Source organism: Gracilinanus agilis, chromosome 4 (genome assembly GCF_016433145.1).
Source record: "Gracilinanus agilis isolate LMUSP501 chromosome 4, AgileGrace, whole genome shotgun sequence".
NCBI lineage: Eukaryota > Metazoa > Chordata > Mammalia > Didelphimorphia > Didelphidae > Gracilinanus > Gracilinanus agilis.
Window position 1 is genome coordinate 444,083,315 of NC_058133.1, and position 23,583 is coordinate 444,106,897.

General features: G+C 32.6%; 1 protein-coding gene across 1 annotated transcript in view; it reads right to left on the reverse strand.

The window, feature by feature from the left end:
* DPYD (dihydropyrimidine dehydrogenase) overlaps nucleotides 1–23,583 on the reverse strand; it is a 974,103-nt gene that overhangs the window by 169,321 nt on the left and 781,199 nt on the right. The window contains exon 19 of the mRNA XM_044672105.1: nucleotides 11,846–11,988. Within this exon, the coding sequence (XP_044528040.1) occupies nucleotides 11,846–11,988 (143 nt within the window). The remainder of the gene's footprint in view (nucleotides 1–11,845; nucleotides 11,989–23,583) is intronic.

A 23,583-nucleotide genomic window follows, 5' to 3' on the forward strand; every position in this document is an offset into this window, starting at 1 on the left:
GTGAAGTGAGCAGAACCAGGAGAATGTTGTATACAATAGCAACAATAATGTATGATGATCAACTGTGAATAAATCAAATATTTTCAACAATACAAGGATCAAGGACATTTCCAAGGGACTCATGATGCAAAAGGCTATTCATTTCCATAGAAGGAACTGATGGGACCTAAATGCACATTAAAACATATTTTTCACTTTATTGCCTACATGAATTTTCCTCTAGTATAAGTGACATATGTATTGTTTCACAATATGATGAACATGGAAATATATTTTGTATGATAGCACATGTACAATCTACATCATATTACCTGCTGTTTCAAGGAGGAAGGAGGAGTGGAAGGGAGGGAGAGAACATGGATTTTTGCATGTTCTCTGCATGATAAGCAAAAATTATTTAAACATGTAGTTTAGAAAAAATAAAAAGTAGGAAAAAGAAAAATATAGAAATATAAGGCTAGAAATAGGAAGAGGGAAAGAGGAAACATTAAAGTGAAAGGTAGGTTTAGGGCAAGATTAGTTACAAATAACAAATTGTGAGCCTGGGGTGGTAATAGGGACAAAAAAATTAAAATTTTAAAAAAAGAAAGGAAATTAATAATATAAAATAAAGAGGGAGAGTCAAGTGTAAGGAGACAAAATTGAAGGAAATAATTAAATAACATAACCAAATGTGAATGGTATATATTTACCCATAATAAAAGAAGTTAACAGAATGAATTGGAATAGTGGTATCAAATTGAAAGAACTGGAGCCAGTAATCTTTACATAAAGATGCCTGTGGACATTATATTTTCTTAGTTTTAAAATGTGCCTTGGGAGGGCAGCTGGGTATCTCAGTGGATTGAGAGTCAGGCCTAGAGACAGGAGGTTCTAGGTTCAAATCTGACCTCACACACTTCCCAGCTGTGTGACCCTGGGCAAGTCACTTAACCCCCATTGCCTACTCTTACCACTCTTCTGCCTTGGAGACAATACACAGTATTGACTAAGAGATTGAAGGTAAGGGTTTAAAAAAAATAAAATGTAACATTGGTTATGTTTTATTATAAATTTTAAAATTTTATTTTGTTAAAAATTAAAGATGGGACTGAATAGGGTGATGAACACTGAGGTCATATACATTGTCATGGATTTAGAGGTAGAAGGACCTTTAGAAGTTACCTAGTTAAAACCTATCATCTTCAGATTAGAAACTGGGGCCCAAAAAAGTTAAGTAATTTGACCATGAAAAAGCTCACAGCAAGGAATAGAACTAATATTTGAATTCAGGTCCTCTAACTACAAATTCAGTATTTTTTCCACTGTGTGATGACAATAAGAAAATACCTATGAACTTTAAAGTTTCAAGGTTCAGATAAATGACAACCCAGGATAATGAAAGAGCCTGAAAGCTTGTAGAAACTCCATTGACAAGCTTTCAGAAGTCATAAAAAATGTAAGTGCTAAAATATTAGAATTTGGAAAATTTTATGATTTTTAATGTGGAAAAATATAATTTAGAAACAATAGACAGAGGTTTAATTTAATTCCTTGGACAATTCCAATATATACATATATATTAAAATACATGTTTTTTAGTATTTTGATGGGATACATCTGATTAGAAAAAACTAATCAAAGGTTCACAGGGAATATGGCATATAAGACAAATTAGAACATTGTAAAGGTAATCTTATTTGAACAGTTTAAAAACAAAAACAATTGCTATTGGCATTATACCTGCCTGCTTTTTTACTTTAATCTGGACTAGAAAATTACAAAAAATATAAAACTCTACTATCTAGTCAGAAGAATGTTTCATGCTATATAGTCTGGTAAAGGCTTGCTCATAAAATATAAATATGTTCAGGTGTTTCTAGTTTGCTTTCAACACTGAGGGAAATCTCTGAAGTGACCTGTTAGCCTGGGAAGTTTTGAACAAACCTAGTTAACAAGGAGTAAAAATCCAAGATAGTAAGAGAGCACCAAGATGACTCCTGGGAGGAAAATCTGTAGCATGGAACTCTTGAGAAGTCTTCTTGGTCTTGTGCCATTAAATATTTCTATTAAGTATTTGAATAAATGGAAAGGTAATTTTAAATTTCCAGAAGATCTGAACTTGAATTGGATGTTGGAATCAAGATACAATACTATTTTATAGGCTAAATTTAGTAAAATGAAGCACAATACAAACAAAATTTTAAACTTAGGTTCAAAGAATCAACTGTACTGGTACAGTGTGGAGGAAGCATGTGGGAGAAATGAGGATTTTAGTATGAATTGTATTATTACATAAATCAATAATCTGGTGTGACAGTTCAAAAGAATCATGTAATCTTAGTTTTTGGTGATGACCATAGGATCCACAGAGATGGAAATGATAGCTCTTTTTTAATCTGACCTGGTCACATATTGTGTTTTGATCTGTGCATGTTTTTGGAAGGATGTTAATAAGCTAGAAAATATTCAAATGCAAATTAATAGGATGGTGACATTAGTAGAGACCTGGTCATTAAAGGACTTCTTAAGGGAGCTGGGGATATTTAATTGAGGGGAAAAAAGCTTTAAGGAGACATGATAATTTCTTTTATACATTTTTGGACTATCATGTCCAAGAAAGATTGACTTTTTCTTCTTCTGAAGGCAAAGTTAAAAACAATGATTAGATGCTGAAAAGAAGGGTGTTTGTGCACTATTATCTAAGAAACAATGATTATGAGAATCTCAGAGAAACAAAGAAAAATGACATGGATTGATACAGAGAGAAGTAAGGATGAGGAAAGAATCTATAAAATCTAGAGCAATGTGAATTAAAAAACATTAAAAATAAAACAAAACAATATTAGCTAATTAAAAACAAGCTTGACCCCAATGAAAAGATGATTAAATGTACTTCTATCTATTTGTTGAAACAATGAGGGGTTATGGGTATGGAATGCTACATATAATGACAAACATAATTGCTATGTTGGTTGATTTTGCTGAACTATTTTTTTTAAGTTTCCTAAAAGGAAAGGCTTGTGAGTAGAACAAAGAATATAATTAGAAATAAATGTGATGTAAAAATAAAGAACAACAATGAAACTTTTAAGATGTAAAAATAGAGTTAGTTATGGCCTTTATTAAGAAAAAAATTCCAACAAATTGAACTATCCAAAAGTGGAAGTGTCTAATTAGGAATAGAGTAGATTTCTCTTTGTTAGAGTTTTTAATGTGGAGATTTGATTACCACTTTTCAGGAATTCTCTAGAATACATTATTCCTGTTCAAGTATGGATTAGATGAGATGGCCTCTGTGGTCCCTTCCTGTCTTGCAGCTATGTTTCTATGATTCTGTGATTCTAATTTTTGAACTTAGTAACCCTAAGGTTAAGGTTAGAATAGTTCTATACTCAGGAGCATTAATGTATGATTCAGATTGTGGCAGTGAGAGGGAGAGGAGTTAGATAAATTAATTCAAGAAAAAAAAATATAAGTTAGAATAACCCAAGTCCTAGGTTAAATAAGGTCCAGGAGAATTCAAGGGGAAAGATCTAGGGAGAGACAATTCAAGTAGAGAGAAATAGCAATAGTAGCCTGGAATCAGTCAGTGCAATCAATCCAGAAGATGTTATTAAGCATCTATTTAAGCTGTTAAGCACTGTGCAAAGTCAGAAAGATGCAAAACCAAAATGAAATAGATTTGTTCTCAAGGAGCTTGTGATCTGCCAAGGAAACAATGCTCACACATTTAAGTAAAGGTTAAATAAATTTAAGTATATAAAAGAGTAATTTTTGGTTTTGTTTTTTTGGTAGAGTGAGAGGAGGATTAGGAAAGACTGAGGTGGCACTTGCTTTCAAATAGGATCTAGGGATTCTGAGAGGAAGAGGTGAAAAGTGTATTCTCAGCAGGAGAGATAGCTGGGCCAAAGCAGATGGGAAATGGAATTCTGTAAATGAGAAAAAAACAGGTCAGTTTGATAGAAATGTGGGGATCCAGGAAGGGGAGTCATATGCAATAAGCTTGCAAAGAGTCTGGATCCAAACTGTGAATGACATTGAATGGCAAACAGAAGGCTTTTCCATTTCATTCTAGATGGGATGCTATCTGATCGGGAATGAGGTAGTCAAAAGTGGGATTTAGAATTATTGCTTTGGCAGCTATATGGAAAAGATATTCTGCTGTTAGGTGCTATAGTGGATAAAAAGCTAGACCTAGTCAGGAAGATCTTAGAGACACTAAATAACTGTGTGATCCAGGACAAGTCACTTCACCCCTGCCTAACTCAGGCTGCTCATCTATAAAATGAGGATAATAATAGCATCTATTTTCCAGCATTATTGAGAAAATAAAATGATACTATCTAAAATGCTTTGCAAACCTTAAGTGAGCAACATAAATGCTATTATTTTTTTTACTGTTTCTATTGTTGTTATTATGATTGTGATATCATTGTGACCTTATTGGAATTGGGAAAATCTTATGGATTTGGTTTCTTGTAGATATATTACAGTTAGATTAGGGAATAGTTGAGAATCAAAATAACTGCCTGCTACTATCTAAGCTTCAAGGTCCTTTGAAATTTGATGGAACATCTCTGAACCTACTATAGTTTTTTTAGTGACTTTTCCCTTCTCATTCTCACTGGTTTTATTTTTATTTTTAAAGTACTTACTTTCTGTCTTAGAATCAATACTAAATGTAAATTCTAAGGCAGAAGAGCGGTAAGGACTAGGCAACTGGGGTCAAGTGACTTGCCCAGGGTCACACAGCTAGAAAGTGTCTGAGGTCAGAGTGAGCCTATGCCCTTTCATCTCCAGGTGTAGCACTCAATCCTTTGAGCCAACTAGCTGCCCTCCTCACTGGTTTTAGTGGTGGCATCACTTTTAAGACTTTGTGCTTGGTGAAACTATACTCAGTTTTCGAGATTCCCTCTTGGGTCAGGCTGAGATTGTCACAAAGGGACATCAGAAATTTCTCAAGACCAAAATGGTATAGTCTATTACAACACCCCAAAATGAATCCCTTTGTATATTCACAAAAATGGTAATCACCACCTATCTTCATAAGCTACCATCTATGTGGTATGAGTTTATCAGTAGCAAAACTGATAAGAGCTAGCATTTATAAAGCCTTTGAAGGCTTACAAAGTGACTTATAAATATCTAATTTAAAAATATTATCTTTAAAACCAGTCTGAGAGATCAGTGCTATAATTATCCTCATTTAAAAGGTGGGGAAACTGAGTCAGACAGTGGCTAAGTGACTTGTTCAGGGTCACACCACTAGTAAGTTGCTTAGGTCAGATTTTAACTCATGTGTTTCTTGCTCCAGATTCATTGTGTCACCTGGCTGCCTTGGAAGGGCTAGGAAGGCTTGAAAATGTTCACTTACTGACCTGACACTGTATATACTACTGAGAGAAGGAAACTCAATTCCACTCAATAATAGGCACTTAATAAATGCTAGGTGACTGGTTGACAAAATATTAGTCAAAATGGAAAAGAAATACAAATCTGTATTCATGACTTTGAATTTGCAGCATGTTCTGCTTGTCCTACAGAGGAATGAGTGGAAGAAGATTATATAGTCTTGATGTCAGGAAATGCTTCTTATTGATTAACACTGTACAAGGCATAATGGGCTACCTGGGGAGGCTGTAATACCTCCCTCATCACAGCCCTTCAAGGAAATATTGAATGATCATTGGATGTATATATATATATATATATAGTAAAAGGGATTATGGTCCAGTACAGGTTAGACTAGATATTTTCTGGGGTCATTCCCAGCTCTGAAATTCTGTGGCTCCATGAATCTGTGTGTGAGATATACTTACAGAATTTCTTCTCCAAAGGTTTAGTGTAGAGGGAGTTTATGCTATTTGAAGTTCATTTTTTTTGCAACAAATAATCATAAAAATGTAACTCCAGAAGAGAATTCAGAAGTTGAACTTCTTAAGTATAAACCAGAGTTTCCAAACTTATCTATTTAATTCTCTGCTATTTTGTTTTGTCTTTCCTAACTCAATTTGTATCTTTTTTCTTAAATATATGATTCAGTTAGGTGATACTGAACTATCAGTTTCAATGATTCATATGGGATATAGCCCTTTAGCTTCTTAAATGAACAGCTCTCTTTGTATGACCTCTATTCTGATATGAAATGGCTTGATATATTTTCCCAAACTATTTTGAGACTAATTTCTTTGATTTCATGTCTTCCCTTTACTTTTATCAGAAACAGTAATGCCCCATTCTTCCCCAACTAAAACAAATGAAGATAATCTCAGAATATAATGTTAAGTGGGTTCTCAGAAATTAGTTTAACCTATTCATTGAAGAGATTATACATTTTTTACAACTTTCGTAACCATGGACTTCACATCTCTACCAGAATATCATTATTAATGGTGATTTCCTGGCACAGAGTAATTAATAAATGTTAGCTAACAATAACTAAAAGGGGACCAGAGGACATTTTGTTTTTTCCTTATGAAAAAAGCTGCACCTTACATCCAATGCTTTTATTATACATTCATGTCCTTTGGGGCAAACAATTTTCTTATCTATGAGAGTTCTTTATGACCATATGAGAGCTGCATTCATACCCATCTACTTCCTCAAATACCACATTTGTTCTTTACCACTTTGATTTTTCTCCTTTGGCCAAGGGCCAGTTTGTCAAAATCTTTCCTAAAATGTAAGGACAAAAAGGAAACACTAGTTTATCATAAATTTATATCTAGTAGGAGGTGAGTTTCTTATTGACAGGGATTGTCTCACTTTTGTATTTTCAATCCCTGCACCTAGCCCAGCACCTGATATAAAGTAGGCATTTAGTAAGTTTTTGCTAATTACTTCTTCCCTCCTTGATGAATGCACATTCAGTATTAACCTTCTATTTCCAATTCCAAAACAATCTCCTTCCACTGAATCAATAATTGATCTTTTTTGATGAAGCTTATTTTGTCACTTTAATTCTAAAAGCATTATTCTTATTAATAATGATGATGATTTAAAGGTTTTCCCACTCACTACCTACATCTCTTGCAATTTTTTCTTTACTCGACTTTCTTTGTGCTCAATGGTTTCTTAAGTCTAGTATACAGAACATTTCTGATTGGACAATGTGGAGTTAGTTGGGATGAAAGTTTGAGGAAGAACAGGAACTAGTTCTCTATCTTTTGGTATAATTTTCAGACTGGATATTGAAAATAAGATGAAGCAATGAGAAAATCAATCTCTGCTTACTTGGCTCACTATTTTGTCTACGTGTAAAATTTCTGAGTCAGAAGTCTTGATTTCAATTGACTTAATTTTTCTAAGTTTCAATTTCCTTAATTATAAGTTGGGAATAATATTTCTTGTAGTACTTACTTTAACAAGGTTGTTTTGAGAGTTATATGAGAGAATATAACATGCTGTTCAAACTTTTGATTGCTAGGGAAATGTTATTATATACAATTGATATTATCATATATTTTGATATTTTTTTCAGGATTCAGATAGAAATGCCCAAGAACAAACTGCTATATTACTATTAATTCTGATTATAGTTAATATTCTTCAAATTATTGCACAAGTGTGCAAAATCTCAACATTTTGAGATTAAATAGAATAAAATATCGTAGAATACTGAAAATAATTTTGAGATAACAGTGGGAGCAAACTGGATAATATATGGTTTCTTCTACATCTCTATTATTTGGGAAGTTTTCAACTCCTTATACATTAGAGATTATGAATATTTATTGCAATGACATATATTAAAAACAATGTCTTTATATTTATATGGATCTTGGGCCAGGATAGCTCAGTGGATAGAGAGCCAGGCCTAGAAATGGGAGGTCCTAGGTTCAAATCTGACCCCAGACACCTCCTAGCTTTTGTGACCCTGGACAAGTCACTTAACCCCAATTGCATAGAGCTTACTGTTCTTCTGCCTTGGAAATGATATGTAGTATCAATTCTTAGATGGAAGATAAGGGTTAAAAATATTTTTTATAGATCTATGTTATTTCTAGGTTGCTGTTTCTTCTCTAATCTTTTTTCTCTTTTTTTTTATAGAGATGGAGTTTGGATAGAAGTGGTCCAATATTCTCCAATTTCTCTTATATATTTACTGTTTTGACAAATATTGAAATGTTATATTATTTGTGCATAAAATAACCTCTTTTTAAACTGATTTTGAGCATTAGGATATAATCTCATCTTTTATAAATTCACTGAAAGCATCTTTCCAACTCTAGGAAGAGACAGAGTCACTTAGACACATAGTGTCTGAAGTCATATTGAAACTCAGGTCCTCCAGACTCCAGGTCAAGCACTCTATCCTTTAAAACACCTAACTGCCTTCTGTTCCTAAGTGATTTTTATTTCTCTTACTAGATCTTTATATTCAGAAGCTTCTCATTATATTCAGACTAGAGATTTTGAGAATTTGCTAGTTACCTATGAAAAACATGATTCTTAAATAATAATGTTATGCATCGGTAAAAGTGGGGAATTATTTGTTTTCAATTATGATCCTCCAGCTCCAGTGTAGTTTATAAGTAATCCTGAGGGACAGTAATTGTAGTATCAAAATTTATTGTCTACAAGTCCATGAAATATAGTGAGTATTTGATATATAATTCTAGATATAGTTAATGCCATGCTTGTTTTTGGGTGCTAAGTATTTCCAGTTTGAATTTTTGAGTTGCACAATTTTAACTATTTTCTTGCATAATCTACATTAGTTATGTGGCCTTAAGTCCTGGCTGCTTCAAGATAGTCTTTCTTTAAAGGGAAGACTTGCTCTTTACATACATCTAGCAAAAACTGAAGGAAATCAGCACTTGGTACAAAATCAGGGTTTATGATTGATCTAGATCATAAAAAGAATTTTACATGATTCCAAGGATCTCCCAGTCACCATACGTCCTTACATCAATCAATAGCCATATTCTCAGTCAGTAATTCCTCTAATGCCTTTTGCTTTTCCAATTCCTCAACATCCACCATCTATATTGTTGTTTCTCAACACCTCTTCCCCCCAATTACCCTTCTATAATTTCTGTTATCAATTACCCAGTTCTTATTTGCCATAATAAATCCCTTTGTTTCTATACATGTAGGGCTGTCAACAACCATATAAAAATGTGCTAAATCAGTATTAAAGAAATGCAAATGAAAACTTCCCTGTGGTTCCATCTCATACCCATCAGAATGACAAATGTTATAGAGCTTGTAGGAGGACAGGCACATTAGTTGGTGAAACTGTCTATTAGTACAAGCATTCTGGAAGGTAATTTGTAACTATGCCCCCAAATTTACTATGCTGTGCAAACCCTTTGACATATTGATACCACTTCTAGTCAGCATGTAAGTTAAATCAACTCGGTAAGTATTTATTAAACTATGATAAGAACTGAGGAAATAAGTAGAAGTAAAAAGAAAGACGTCCCATGTCCTCAATGAGTGTACATTCTAAAGGGGAAAAAGGTACCTACATAAGAGGTGTCATGGTTAGAAAAATCTGGAGGGTTAGAAGCGGAGACAAGAGAAGAATAAAGGATGGCTAGATTAGGTCCATCTTCAAAATAAAGGTTCTAGGAGGAACCCATCCACTGGAGAAGGGGCTTGAAGGGTGGAGGGGGAAAGACCATACTCTAGATATGGTCTGACTAGGGAATCAGTGGAATTATTGTTTCCCTTATTCTGGATACTATTCCTCAAAGATACTAAATTAAAGATTAAAACCTAGGAGACTGGAAGCATTTTCTCAAAGGAAACAGAGATGTGAGGAAGAGGTATGAGTGATTTGTGATACTGATAACTACTACTTCAGTGACATTGGGAAAGGATGTGAGGAGGGAGGGAAGAAGAGAATATGGATTGTAAAATGTCAGAAAAAAATACTAAAAATTGTATCAATGTGTTAAAAAAAGAAAAAATTAAAGGGAAAAAAACAAAAAAATGTACTATAGTTTTAGAGGTTTTTCTAGGAGGACTGAATGACTGAATCAAACAAGTGATTTGAGCATCATCGCCTAACTAGTGTGAGTCCCAGGCAAGATTTGGAGTCAGGTCTTCTTGACTGCAAGGATGGCTTTCTATCTACTATGCTTGGTTTGTGAATTTCCTAAGACAGGACCTGTTAAACAAAATAATTTGAGTAAGTAGTATGGTACAGTAGATAAAATAATGACTTGGATCAGAAAATTAGGGGCTACAGTTCTGCCTCGGATACTTTTCAGCTATCTGACCATGAGTCAATCATTTAATCTCTCTATCCTTAGTTCCGTCAACTATAAAATGAGGATAATACCTCTAGTCCCTACCACACTAAACTGATTTAAGGTATGAGAGAATCTTTTAAAAGTATTAACAAGCCTAACAAAGATAGTCAAATGTTAGCTATTATTTAACCAACTACTTTCTGCAGGGGAATTAACTGGATGACTCACAAAAAGGGGTCTCTCCCAGATGTAAAGTTTTTCAAAATAATTATCTACATATTTATATCAGTTAATCTGGAGCTAGTTTTGTTCCATTACGTAATTGCCATGTGGGATTATTACTTATTTTTCCTGTAAAAGTGAAAAACACATCTTCTGGAAAGATTAGACTCTTATTTCAATTAATGTCCTCTGGATTTGGGTATTAATCTTTATACCTAGTAGAGAGGGTATAATCATTCAAAGGGCCTAGCAGGTGTCCATTTAATTCCTCCTATTTGCTTATAAACAGCATGTGTCACACTGGGATCAAGAGGCCTTTCAAAAATTAAAACCTTCTTGAAAGTAACCTTCCATTAAAATAATTTAAAATAATGTAATATTTGACACAGATAATTAGAACTTTATTGACTATATGCTAAAATCATATTTTCTCATATATCACCTTATGATTACAGAATTGCTATTTTTACCTATATACTTGCATATTGCTCTTAAATGTGTAAATGAAACACTCATTAAATCTGGGGAACTAGGAAATTACATAGTGAAAGAAAAAAAATGATCTATTTTAGCTCTGGAAAAGAGAAACTGCTCTGAAATCCTTTTATTTTATTTGGTTTTTGCTCCCATTGGCTTATATTTCATGCATTGTATCTGAACTTTGAAGTCACTAATAATGGGAAATTAAAAAAAAAAGGTCACTATATTAAATTGTTACTAAATTAAATTGCACCTTTTCACTCTAGTTTTTTATGGTTAGTTATTATTTTGTTTTGTTTTTTTAAATGCAGTGCCCAGAACTGAATACAACAATCCACAACCTTGGGTAACTCATTAAAGAGCCTTTAATCTTAGTTTCCTAATGTATAAAATGAAGAATTGGAACAGAAAACTCTGAGGTTCCTTCCATTTCTACATCTCGGTGTTGTTGTGAGGATAAAATGAGCCAATGTTTGTGGAACATTTTGTTAAATTTCAAGTATTACTTGAATGTTATATGATGATAATGATATCTATGTTCCTGGTCAAAGTACAGGAGAACTATTATCCCTTTATTATAGCTATTGTTGTCACCATAATCACCCCCACTCCTAATTTTCCTTCTTTCATTTCATTCCTCCTCTCAATGTTATATTCTCTCATTCTGCTACACCTTCTCTCATGAATAATTTATTTATATGTCTGAGTTTCCTATTTTTTCCTTCAATTTTAAGCCTCCATAAGTGAGAATTTTTATTCTTTTTTTATTCCAAGAAACCATATTTCTCAGAACCCCATGTAATGTCACACCTTGAGTCTTGCCATTTTCCCAGCAAAGTCATATTGGTTTGACACAGCAGGAATTGTTGTCATTGGATTAGACTAAAAAAAACAGGCAAATCACCACCTGCCAAAAGAACAACAACATGACTGCCATCCACAAAACCCAACAACTCTACCTGTAGAACAGAAGCTCCGCTTTGCAGAAACTGCAATCCACTTTCTGCAGAGTCGATTCCCCCGGTGGCTAAAATGGGAAATCCAGGCAAGGCTTGGGCGATGGCTGCTACAGCTCGTAAGGCTATGGGTCTAACTGCAGTCCCTTTGGGAAGGAAGAATAACCAAGGGTTAGTCTATTGAGCATTTTTACATATTGCTGAAGGATGGTTATCATGTGATGGCAGTGTTGTACTAGACAAAATTCAAATGTGAGTTATCTGTATTTAAAACATACATATATATGCATATTATCTGAATATTCCTATGTTTCCAAGTATGTTAATTTGTAAATGGATGTGGATCTATTTTTAACGAAGCTGACGCTATTATTATTGCATGGAGAAGTGTTATGCAAGTGGGTGTAATAACCCTGAAACTGCAGCTTGAAACATTTCCCTCTTGCATTTGAGATATAGTAATGTGTAAGAAATTGGATGGAACATTTAAGCATCTGTTTAAAAAAGAACAAGGAACAGCAGATTTAGAAAAAGAAAACAATTACATACAGTACATAAATAGACACACAGCTCTGTTATGTTTCCACAAAGTATAAGGCAGCTGGTGTGAATAGATATATTGTGCAAACAAACAAGGTGCTGATGGACTTACACATTCCATATTGCTTTTTACATCTATTTCTCATAGTCTGATTAAAGATAGTAGATCTGATATTGCTTTTCCCATATTATGAAAGTTGGGACAAATTATGTAACACATCTCTAAGTTCTGTCAAATGTTTTCATTTATATTAACTCTTTTGATCCTACAACAACCCTACAAGGTTGGCACTCCAAGAATCTCCAGTGCTTAGCACAGAGCCAATAGTAGGTGCTTAATAAAAGCTTATTGAATGATTCCATTTTACAGATGAAGAAACTTGAATTCTGAGAAATTAAGCAACTCGTTTGTGATTAGGCATCTTCTTCCTCTAAGACCAGTATTCATTCTACTACACCTTTTGAGAAAATAATAAAAGCTCTGATTTGCTCATGGTAGAGAACGCCTTCAAATGAGGCAGATTGGCAACTTGAGCATTGTCTTCTTCAGTTGTGTGGGGCACTAGGTGACTTTTCATGGTCACACAGACAGCATGCAGAAGAGTAAGGGAATTAATTACCCCAAAGACTGACTAAAATAACTAATGTAAGAATAAACATTTTTCAAGGCATTCTATGAATGTCCATTAGAAAATAAGGGGTATCCAAAAGATTTATAGTATTATAGTATTTTCTAAAAACGTGTCATCTTACAATGAGAAGGAAACGTAAATCTAAAAATAATTAAAAGATATAGCTGATTATTACTTGGTATTCAAAGCCACGGGCCTTAAGACATTTAATTAAAATTTAAAATAGCTTAAGTTATCTAATAATCTAACATTGATTCAACCTAAAATTTCTTGCCTACATAAGAAAACATATAATTAAGTTGCATGTTTTTTTTTAACAATCTCTGTTGCCAACCAATGTTACCATTATCAATACCTCTGTGTGTATTCCCCCTGGATCACTGACTGTGATGGACACAGTACACACTTTAAAATTAGTTCCCTTCTTCACCTTTTTATCATTTTATTCAGACTACACTGAACCTTTATATATTGTACTTAGTTAAGGGATAATATCTAAACTGGAAGACCAATGATAAATAAATAATAGGTATATATAAGTAACATATAAAAGATATAAAAATAGATAAAATATACAAACAATAGATAAAAATGGTAAAGAACTGTCAAAAGTTCCTCACTGAGAGTTTCTATCATTGATGTAATTTTTATGCTCTGGCTATTAATCTCTGGCTATTTGACTGAGGAAGTGTGAGAAAGTTAGAGTGAAAGAACAACTAGATGAGATAAAATCTTTTTTAGAGGAGCTCTATGATGGAGTTGACCCAATATTTTCAGTTTTGAAAGACAAATTCTCAAGATATTTGAAAGGGAAGATGATATCAAATAATTAAGAAAAAACATGTCTGTTATTAATAGAGAGGCAGGTAGGTGAAACAGTGGATAGAGTGTCAGCCCTAGAGTTAGTAGGACCTTACTTCAAATCTGGCCTCAGACACTTCCTAGCTTTGTGACTCTGAACAAGTCACTTACCATTGTTGGTCTCAGATTCCTCATCTGGGAAATGAGCCAGAGAAGGAAATGGCAAACTATTCTAGTATCTTTGCCAAGAACCCCCCCACCCAAAAGGATCACAAAGAGTTGGACACAACTAAAAATAACTAAACGATATTATTATTATTATTGTCATTATTGACAAAATGATTACTAGAAAAACATGATTAGAAAAATAGCAATTACTGGTCCTTTGATGCAAATAAAAACAACTCTGAGATATTTCACACCTATTATATGGGACAAAATGATAAAAAAAGGCAAAGTAACAAGTGTTGGAGGAGATGTGGAAAAATGAGGATACAAATACACTGTTGAGGAAACTTTGAACTGATGCAAACATTTTGGAGATCAGTTTGTAGGTTATGTCCAAAGAGTTATAAAACTGTGTATACCTTTTAACTCAGCAATACCACTATTAGGTTAGTTTCCTAGAATGATCAGGATAAAAGGAAAATAACCTATATGTTCTAAAATATTTACAGCAGCTCTTTGTGTGTTGGAAAAGAACTGGAAATTGTAGGCATGTACATCAAAGAATGGTTAAACAAACTTTGGCATATGATTGTTATGGAATATTACTACATCATAAGAACTGACAAGCAGATTAATTTAAAAAAAGCATAGAAAGACCTACATGAAATGATAAAAAGAAAAATAAGCAGAACCAGTCAAACATTATACACAGAAACTATTTTAAGAATGATTTGTGTAGGTTTACAGAATTGATAAATGGAAATAAACAAGACATAGCTTTACACATACATATCTATTTGTCAAATTATGCATTCTTTAGTGTGAGAAGGGGAGGAAAGGACAGAAAAATCTGACAGAATTTTAATAAACAAACAAATACATTTAAAAACAAAAGAACAAAATTACAAGGAATAAACTTGACTCCAAAGAAAGGAAATGAGACTTCACTGCTGAAGTGGGATGTCCACTTGTGTGTAACATTATATTTGTTTTCAGATGTTATTGGTGTATTAAGACTTCCTGATTTTTTCTCTTCATTTTTTTTCCTTTTAAAATATGCTTTGCTTTTTGGGTTAGATATCCAGAATGGAGTGTTGAAAATACTGGAAGAAAGTTAGGTGACATAAAAATAATTTTATATTTTAAAAAATCATAACATTTTTCATAGACCCAATAAAGATAACAGTTTACTTTATTCTGATAATTAATATCAAGTGAGCTTAAAATACTCACACAAAGCATTTGACTCTGCTACAGTACATGTCCAGAACAGAATCCAAATGGTAGACAATCGCCTATAGATGACAAAGGTCTGCAAATGTTGAAATGCAATTTTCTTGAGGCAGACTGTTTAATTTTTGCCTTTGTCTTACCAGTGTCTACTTCAGCGCCTAATACTTCTAATAGATGTTTGTTGATTTATTGATTGTAGATGACATTGGCCTGATTATATCAGTATTAAAGGGCTTCTAAAGGGCATTCACAACCAATCAAAGCCATTTAGCCTAACTATGGCGCAAGAAAAACCAAGTGGACAAAGAAAGCCCATTTTCAGTATTATGATAGGTAGTTGAAGATAACCCATGGGATTTGGTCCATTAGTACACATATCTTATACCCTCACAGCCAGTCAACAAAAGCTGTGTCAAGAACTAAATAAGAGGAATGATTACATTTTCAAAATGCTCTAGTATATGAAACCAACTTTTTTGAAAAAAAAAATTAACAGCAATAATCTAGTCTATTGGTGGTGTTTTATGGCAATCAATCACATACTATCAGTTTTCTACAAATCTAAATTGTGGGTCACCAGAGGGTGCCTAATAGATGTTTATAATAGGATACAGAAATTACCAAAAATTAACTGTTTGCAAAAATGTAGAATAAAAGAGGTTGTCAAAGAGAAATGTAACAGGAAAAATGTCATTTGTACAGTGATTCAGAGAGAGCAAGAAAGAACAAATAGATAATCAATGTAATCCCCTGGTACTTGTGTGATATCAAGAGACCTGCAAGTAGATTTCCCTAGTATATTGGATGAATGGAGAATTTATGGGAAAACATGGACAAGAACCAGAGGATTTGGATGAGTGCAAAATGTGTTTATGTCAATGAGATTAAAGATGCAATAAATTTAAGACTCATAATAAGTTTTTTCTAATATGAAATTTTTGATTCAGATAGAGTATTAATGGCAGTTAGGTGGCACATTGGATAAAGCACTAGACCTGAAGTCATGAAAACTTATCTCCATGAGTTCAAATCTGGGCTCTGACACTTAGTAATTGTGTGACCTCAATGAAGTTGCTTGACTTGTTTGCCTCAGATGCTCATCTGGAAAATGAGCTGAAGAAGAAAATGGCGAATCACTCCAGTACTTTTGCCAAGAAAACTCCAAAAAGGGTCACGAAGAGTCAGAAATGCTTCAAATGACTGAACAACAACAGAGTATTAAATCCTTATTTTATAGATGAGGAATTCCATACTTTCATTTAATGTTTAACATCATGGCACTTAAATGGGACCAAAGTGCTTTTTAACTTCAATTATGAGGTTTTGCTTTAGAATATCTGAGGGTCCTTTTTTATTACATCAAAAATATAGTCATATCAATCAACTTTAGTTTCTTAAATAGAATCTAACTGAAGCTATTGCCACTTTAAATAAAGTACATTTAAAATCTTAGGGTGGAAATATGGAAATAAAAAGGATATTGTTTGAAACCAAATCTGCAATTTAAATATCCTATAGACATTTAGTGATTTCTGCTTATTATCACGGTCGTTTTCAACCTATATAGGAAAGGGCTTACTTACATATAAATATGTACTTTGTAATAACAAAAGAATATTTGGATATTTTTTCTTATTTAGCTGGTCCCAGAGGATAAAGGAAATATGAGCAAAGCAGTTTAATAATTTATTTCTAACTGCAGTATTAGAAGACTATCATTAACACTAAGGGATAAAATTTCAAAGTGGTACACAGGGACTTGGCTGCACATTCCAATTGATATTAATGGACATCAAATGGCAAAATTCCAGAACATAGCTTTGAAAATTTAACCAGTTTTCTTGAAAGGGCAATAGTATTAAACAGGTGTTAAAAAAATACATAACAGTATACTCTAAATGTCATTTGAAGATGTTCAATTAGGCCAATAAGACATTTTCTGTTACATGGTTTTCTTCCTTTTCTAAAACTTTTTCAGTTCATGTAATGAAAAAAGGGGGGGGGAGCCTTCCCAGCAATAAAAGCATCTTTTCTTACATTAAGAGTAATTACATTCTTGCAGAAAATGTGGCTTAAAAATGAAATAATGGGATCTATTGTTGCGGTGCAATAGTAAATTCTGTTTTTATTTCCATTATAAACCCCATTTCATTGGATTTCTTTAGAACTCAGTTGATTTAATGTGAAATTTAGTCTACCTGTTCTTAGCTTTGTTATGTAATGGGTTTTGAAAATGACTTTCATCTACCATGAAGGGTTGCTGGAAAGGAATTGAAGGTATAGAAAAGTATCTGCCTAAATTGTTATATTTGAAATTCATTTCAGGGCAAAGTGATAGGGAAAAAAAGGAAAAAAGTGAAATGCTCAACAAAGAAGTAAAAGTTCTGGATAAAGTAAAATATATTAACTATTACTGACCATGGCTATACTGTCAATTAAGATGCATGAAAGACAGGCAGTATGTGCTTGTTTTTATGTGTCTTGACAGAGCTATAAAACAATGATTTTATTAATGACAAAATTGACATTAGAATAGAGACAGGTAAAGAAGGAGTGTATCTGAGATACTAATGGGATATGAACTGTGACCCAATTATTTCAAGAAAAAAATAAATTAAAAGTGATACTGGTCAAATTTAACTTAGAGGCAACAAAGCGATTTAATTCAAGGTGGTGTCTGAGTAATGACTAGATTGGATCAGAACAGTAAAATGCAATTAGATCCATTTAAGATTTGAATGTGGTATCCTCCAGGGAAAATTAAAATATTCTTGTGCCCCTAGAACATAATATCAAAATCTATGGTTTAGACAGGGAATAAACTTGGAATTTTGTTTCCTCTATTTGATGGTTGCTAAGTATGCTGGTTTGTTTTAGCTTTGTCTGTCCTGGGAATACAAGAGAAAATAGCTATCCAACTAGAAATTTGGCTATATCCAAATTACCTGTGATATAAACACAGCCTAAAATGAAAAAAGATGATCCCTGAATTCGCAGTTCTTCCTTGATATACTGTAGATCACATTTTAATTGCCTTGTCAGAGAAAACCATTTGAGTATGTTAAAAATATCTCATAATTCCAGATATTGTTTTCTCAAGAAACTACTCTTCTCCAATTCAAAAATTTAAATCACAATTACATTTTTAACATTCCATTATTATCAATTTAATGACAACTTAGGCTTTTAAAGTTATACCTGTAATAGTTAATATTAATATCTAAATCAAAAAGAACATAAGTTACTTCAAGGCTAGGACTATTTCATTTCATCTTCATATCCCCAGAGTTAATAAATGCTCTTTGAATGAATGAAAGATAAAACTAACTCATTTGATTTGCTTATATATAAGCAAATCCTAGCACATCCTAAGAAAGCTTTTTCCTTTGGGGTAGAGGGGTTGTGATATTTGTGGGGAGATAGAGTAGCTAGACACATATATCCCTGATAAATTGAAGCAAGCCAGCACTCTGTATGATGACATTTGTATGATGATGGGATAAATTTCTTTGTATGATAATAATGGTTGCTATGATAGTGATTTTCATTTCCTAATAATTTATAGCCATCAGAAATGTCTCTTGTTTGCATTCCTTATTCCTTCTTCTTTTCTAACACTTCTTAGTTTCAGGTTTGGAAAGGAAATAGTTTGCTAGATTCCTAACAGAGAAGCATCAGTGTTTCTAAGAATCTAGTTCTTTAAGAATCAAAATCTCTAAATACTAAACAAAATATTATGATCACAGTTTTTATTTTAAAAAAAGTTCAAGCCTAATGGTAAGGGTGAAAGGGAGGTAGACCATTATCTTGCATGACTAAATGTTTCATATATAAGAGGAGTTTTTAATGGGCAAAATGCTTAATGCGGAACACAAGCTAATATTGGGTAACTAGAAGTCTGAATAATTGAGGTTTAGTTCTATTTATTTTGGCCATATCATTTGACTCTTAGGACTGCTACTATTGTACAATTAATTGCTAGAACTAAGTCCACAATAAACTCCCTGGTAATAGCTATAGCTGGCAATAAAACAGAAATTGGGTTATAATCCTCACTTGTGTTCACTGTGTATACAAAAGGAAAATGTCGTTTTAATTTGCTTACATTAATTATAAAACAATGAATTAAGTGGATAATAAATTCATTAGGATGTGAACTGTGGAATATATAACTGTTCTATTGTAGATTTAATGTTACAGAGAAGAAAATGTAAATGGTAATAAACCAGGAATTTCAAAGATTTAGGTGAATAGAATACAATATTAAAGTTAGCCCCAAATTAAATGCAATATATGTACATTTTAACAAAACAAACAAATAATTTAAGAGCTAGAGCTATTATCCTGATAACCACATTGGTATCAAGGCTCTTTTGAGGATGCCTTTTCATATACCGATTATCATTAGTAATGATAACAATATCAGCTCACAATTATATCACTTTTCATGATCTTAAAGTGCTTCATATCATTTTTAGCTTTTGGTTTTAATTAAAGTAAGCATGATATAATAAAAATACTTAACATTTATATAGCATCTTAAGATATGCAAAGCACATGTATCTTATCTGATCCTCACAACAACACTGTGAGATAGATGCTATTATTACTTTTATTTTACAGATCAGCAAACTGAGGCTGAGAGCAGTTAATTGACTAGCATGAGCCACACAGCTTTTAGGTGTTTGTGGCAGGATAAGAATCTAAACCAATATTCTTCTGTACTATTTCACCTACCTGCTTGAGATTATGTGAGAAAATTGGTTTATTTTAACCACTCATAGTGATGCCCTCAATTTATCCAGAATTTTATCTACTCTGAGAAACAGTATGATGCAATTTAGCCAAGAAAGTAATATCTGACATTTATATAGCACTTAAAAAGTTCCAGGCACTTTGTAAAACATTTTATAATTATTATCTTATATGATTCTCACAAACAACCCAGAAAGGTAGGTGCTATCATTACCTCCATTTTACAGATGAAAAAACTGAGATACATAAAGGTTAGGTAATTGAAAGATAATAAAAATGCACTGGGTTAAGGGCCAGAAGAGATGAGATCTTGAATGTCACCTACTTTTAAAGCTATATGATCTTGGATAAATCATTTAATCTTGCCAAGCCTCAGTTTCTTCATCTGTAAGAAGGAGATAATATAGCCTTTTCAGAGCTGTCATTATGTTCAAAAGAGATAACATGAAGTGGTTTACCAACTTTAAAGTGTTATATAAATATGTTGTTATTATTACTAAAGAGGCAATTTGGCAGAGTATAGAGATAGTCTTGAAAGCCTTGTGTTTGACATAGTTTTACTGTGTGGCCCAGTCACTTAAATAAATCACAACTTCATTGCCACAACTAGCTAAGACCATAAAGAATAGAGAATGGGACTGGCAGTAAAAAAAAAAAAGGAAGAGGAAAAACTGCAACAAATTGATTTTATTTTTCTTTTCATTTTTTAAAGAAATTTCAAAAAATTCAATAATTTTCAAGAATAATTTTTCCTCCAAGAATAAAGACTGAACTCTTTAAAAAGATCTCAGGAAAAAATTCTTTAAATTCTTAAAGTATTCATTCTGTCCTTTCATATCAATAAGTTAATTAAAATATTCTTATTTATATATACACATATATACATATATACTCCAATATTCCCAGGACTATAAATATAGGGATCTGTGATCTCATTTTTGTGAACATTCTTTCTAAGAACACAAATTGTAACCCAATTTGTACTAGTGCATCCTATGTCATTCTTGTCTGAATTCTCTGATAAATAAATCACTTGTATAGACAGAGTGGAGCCTCTTTTTATGTTTTCTTGAGATAATAAGGATCCTTTTAGAGTAATAGGGCTGTCCATTATTTAACCCTCACCTTAACATAGTAATCAGTTTGTTTTCTATGTGGATTATATATAATTAATATATGTATTTCTGATTGCATTGTAGATAACACATGGTCTTTTGCATAAATAATTCCTTGTTTGGAGCATGTAACAGACTGCTCTTGCCCACTGTATAATAATACCCCATTGCCTTTTGGGTGATTGTTTGGCATACAGTAGATGATTTGTTGAATTTAAGTGAATTCTTAAAATATGAGTATGAGGAATTATATTCTCTCCATATTAAACTATCTAAAACCTTTTGAATTTTAAATTAAGACTTACAATGTTCCTGGTAAATACGGGAGAATATAGTTTTTCTAAGGATATTGACATGAGTTTCTGATGTTAGAAAAAGGAAAAATGGCCTAGAAAACATCTCACTGTGTAGTGAAGATAGCCTGTCAGAGATTGATAGAGGACTCTGAAATTCAGAGTCCATGTGAGTCTTAGCTTGTGTAAATCAGATTTAGTTTCTCATTTGTTTAGAATAACTGATTTAAGGAGAACATGCTAAAAGTAAAAAGGGGAGGATTATTGGGTATTTAAATTATTAATAATTGATTCAGGGAAAAGCAAGGCAACAGGGTGGATGGAGCTCCAGATCTGGAGATGAGAGAGAGGACCTGGTTTCAAATATGGCCTTCAAATATGGCTAGCTGTGTTACCCTGAGCAAGCCACTTAATCCCAATCGTCTACCCCTCAATAGTCTTCTGCCTCCAAGACAGAAGGTAAGGGTTTAAAAATAATAATAACTGATTCATACAATATTACACATGCATTGTCTCAATTGAGCCTCGGAAGAAGCTACTAATAGGTTTTAAAACCCCATTTTATAGCTGAGGAAACTGTATCTTACTCATAGACTCACTGTTGGTGTCAAAAATGTGATTTCAATCTAGGTCTTGATTCCAAGTCCAGAATTTCAGAACTATAAGTTCATAAACAATATGAAAAGAAGTGGCCAGAAAATAAAACACATGGCATGGTTATAAATAATACTTGAGATAGATTGTGGATGAAATGGTAGGCAAAGGTCAAACTTTTAGTAAGAAAGGATAAAGAAATTCTAGTGAGAGATAATTAAATTATACTTGTGTCACCTTCTAATTTACTCCTAATTATGTGTCATATGTTTTGAAATAAGAATTTGTGCTCATTCAATGAAGACAATTTTTAAGAATTAAATTTTTAAAGAACAAATATAAAGATAATGCATTATATTTTTGATCTTCTCAATTGTCTATATCCCTAATTAGTCTAATCAGAAAATCAAATTAACCAAGAGAAGTGTTACTATGTGGTAGCTCCAATTGCAGAGGTATTGTTTAAAAGGAATAAATAAATTCAACTCAAATTGAGCTTTTCACAACTCCATCTGATTCTGTAAAATAAATATCACACTTCTTTCCTATCAAACCAAGGGACTGACTCTTTGTGGATAAAAGAATACTAAATTTGGAGTCAGAAAGAACTGGTAACAAATCTGACCTTAGACCCTTAATGGCTATATGATTCTGGGCAAATCACATAATCTTTATTGGCCTTAGTTTCTTCTGCAGTAAAATGGGGATGATAGTTACATAACCTCCTAAGAATGCTATGAGAAGAGAATGAAATAATACCTGCAAAGTGCTTTGTAAGACTGAAAGACATAATATAAATGCTATCTATTATTATTTTTCTTGATCTACATTTGAACATGGCAGAGTTGGAAGAGTGGTGGACTTGATGTCAAGATATCTGAATTCAAATTCTTCCTTTGACATTTGCTAGTTGTAATACCAAAGTAGGAGACAACTTCTCTGAGCCTTTATATCATCTCCGTATAAAATGAGGATTATAGTGCCTATCATTATTCTTTCACAGGGTTGATTTGAGACTCAAAGGAGCTAATATATTTAAGGTGTTTCACATTCTTTAAATGATAAACAAATATAAAGGTCTACTTTCACAATCATTATCTTATGATGAATTATATGACTGTCAAAATATGCTCTAAACAAGTTGTTTATAAAATCACATTAAATGGCAAATACTACATTAGAACAACAAAAATAATAAGAAAAATCTAACAAGCAAAGTTTAAAACCCCTGGAAAATCTGCACACAATGATGGAGCAACTAGGTTTAAAGGGAATATTTATAGATTCAATTACATAATTTGAATATAATATAAATAATAATCGCATTTTACTTTATAATGATTTAAGGTTTGCAAAGTGCTGTCTTTAATTTATCTCTTTTATATATCTGTATAAAAGTTGTGTTATCTAGAATTTTCTAAACTTTATAAATCTTTCTCTGTTTGAGAAAATCTAACTTTGAAACGCAGTAAAATTTTGTTTTTTTCCAAATTAAAAATTATTTTGGATGACTAGATTAGATCTGTTTTGTTTGTTCCCTAGGCTAGACCTTGGATTAATGGATGGAAGCTAAAAATGGGATTGAGGCTTGATCTATGGAAAATTTTCAG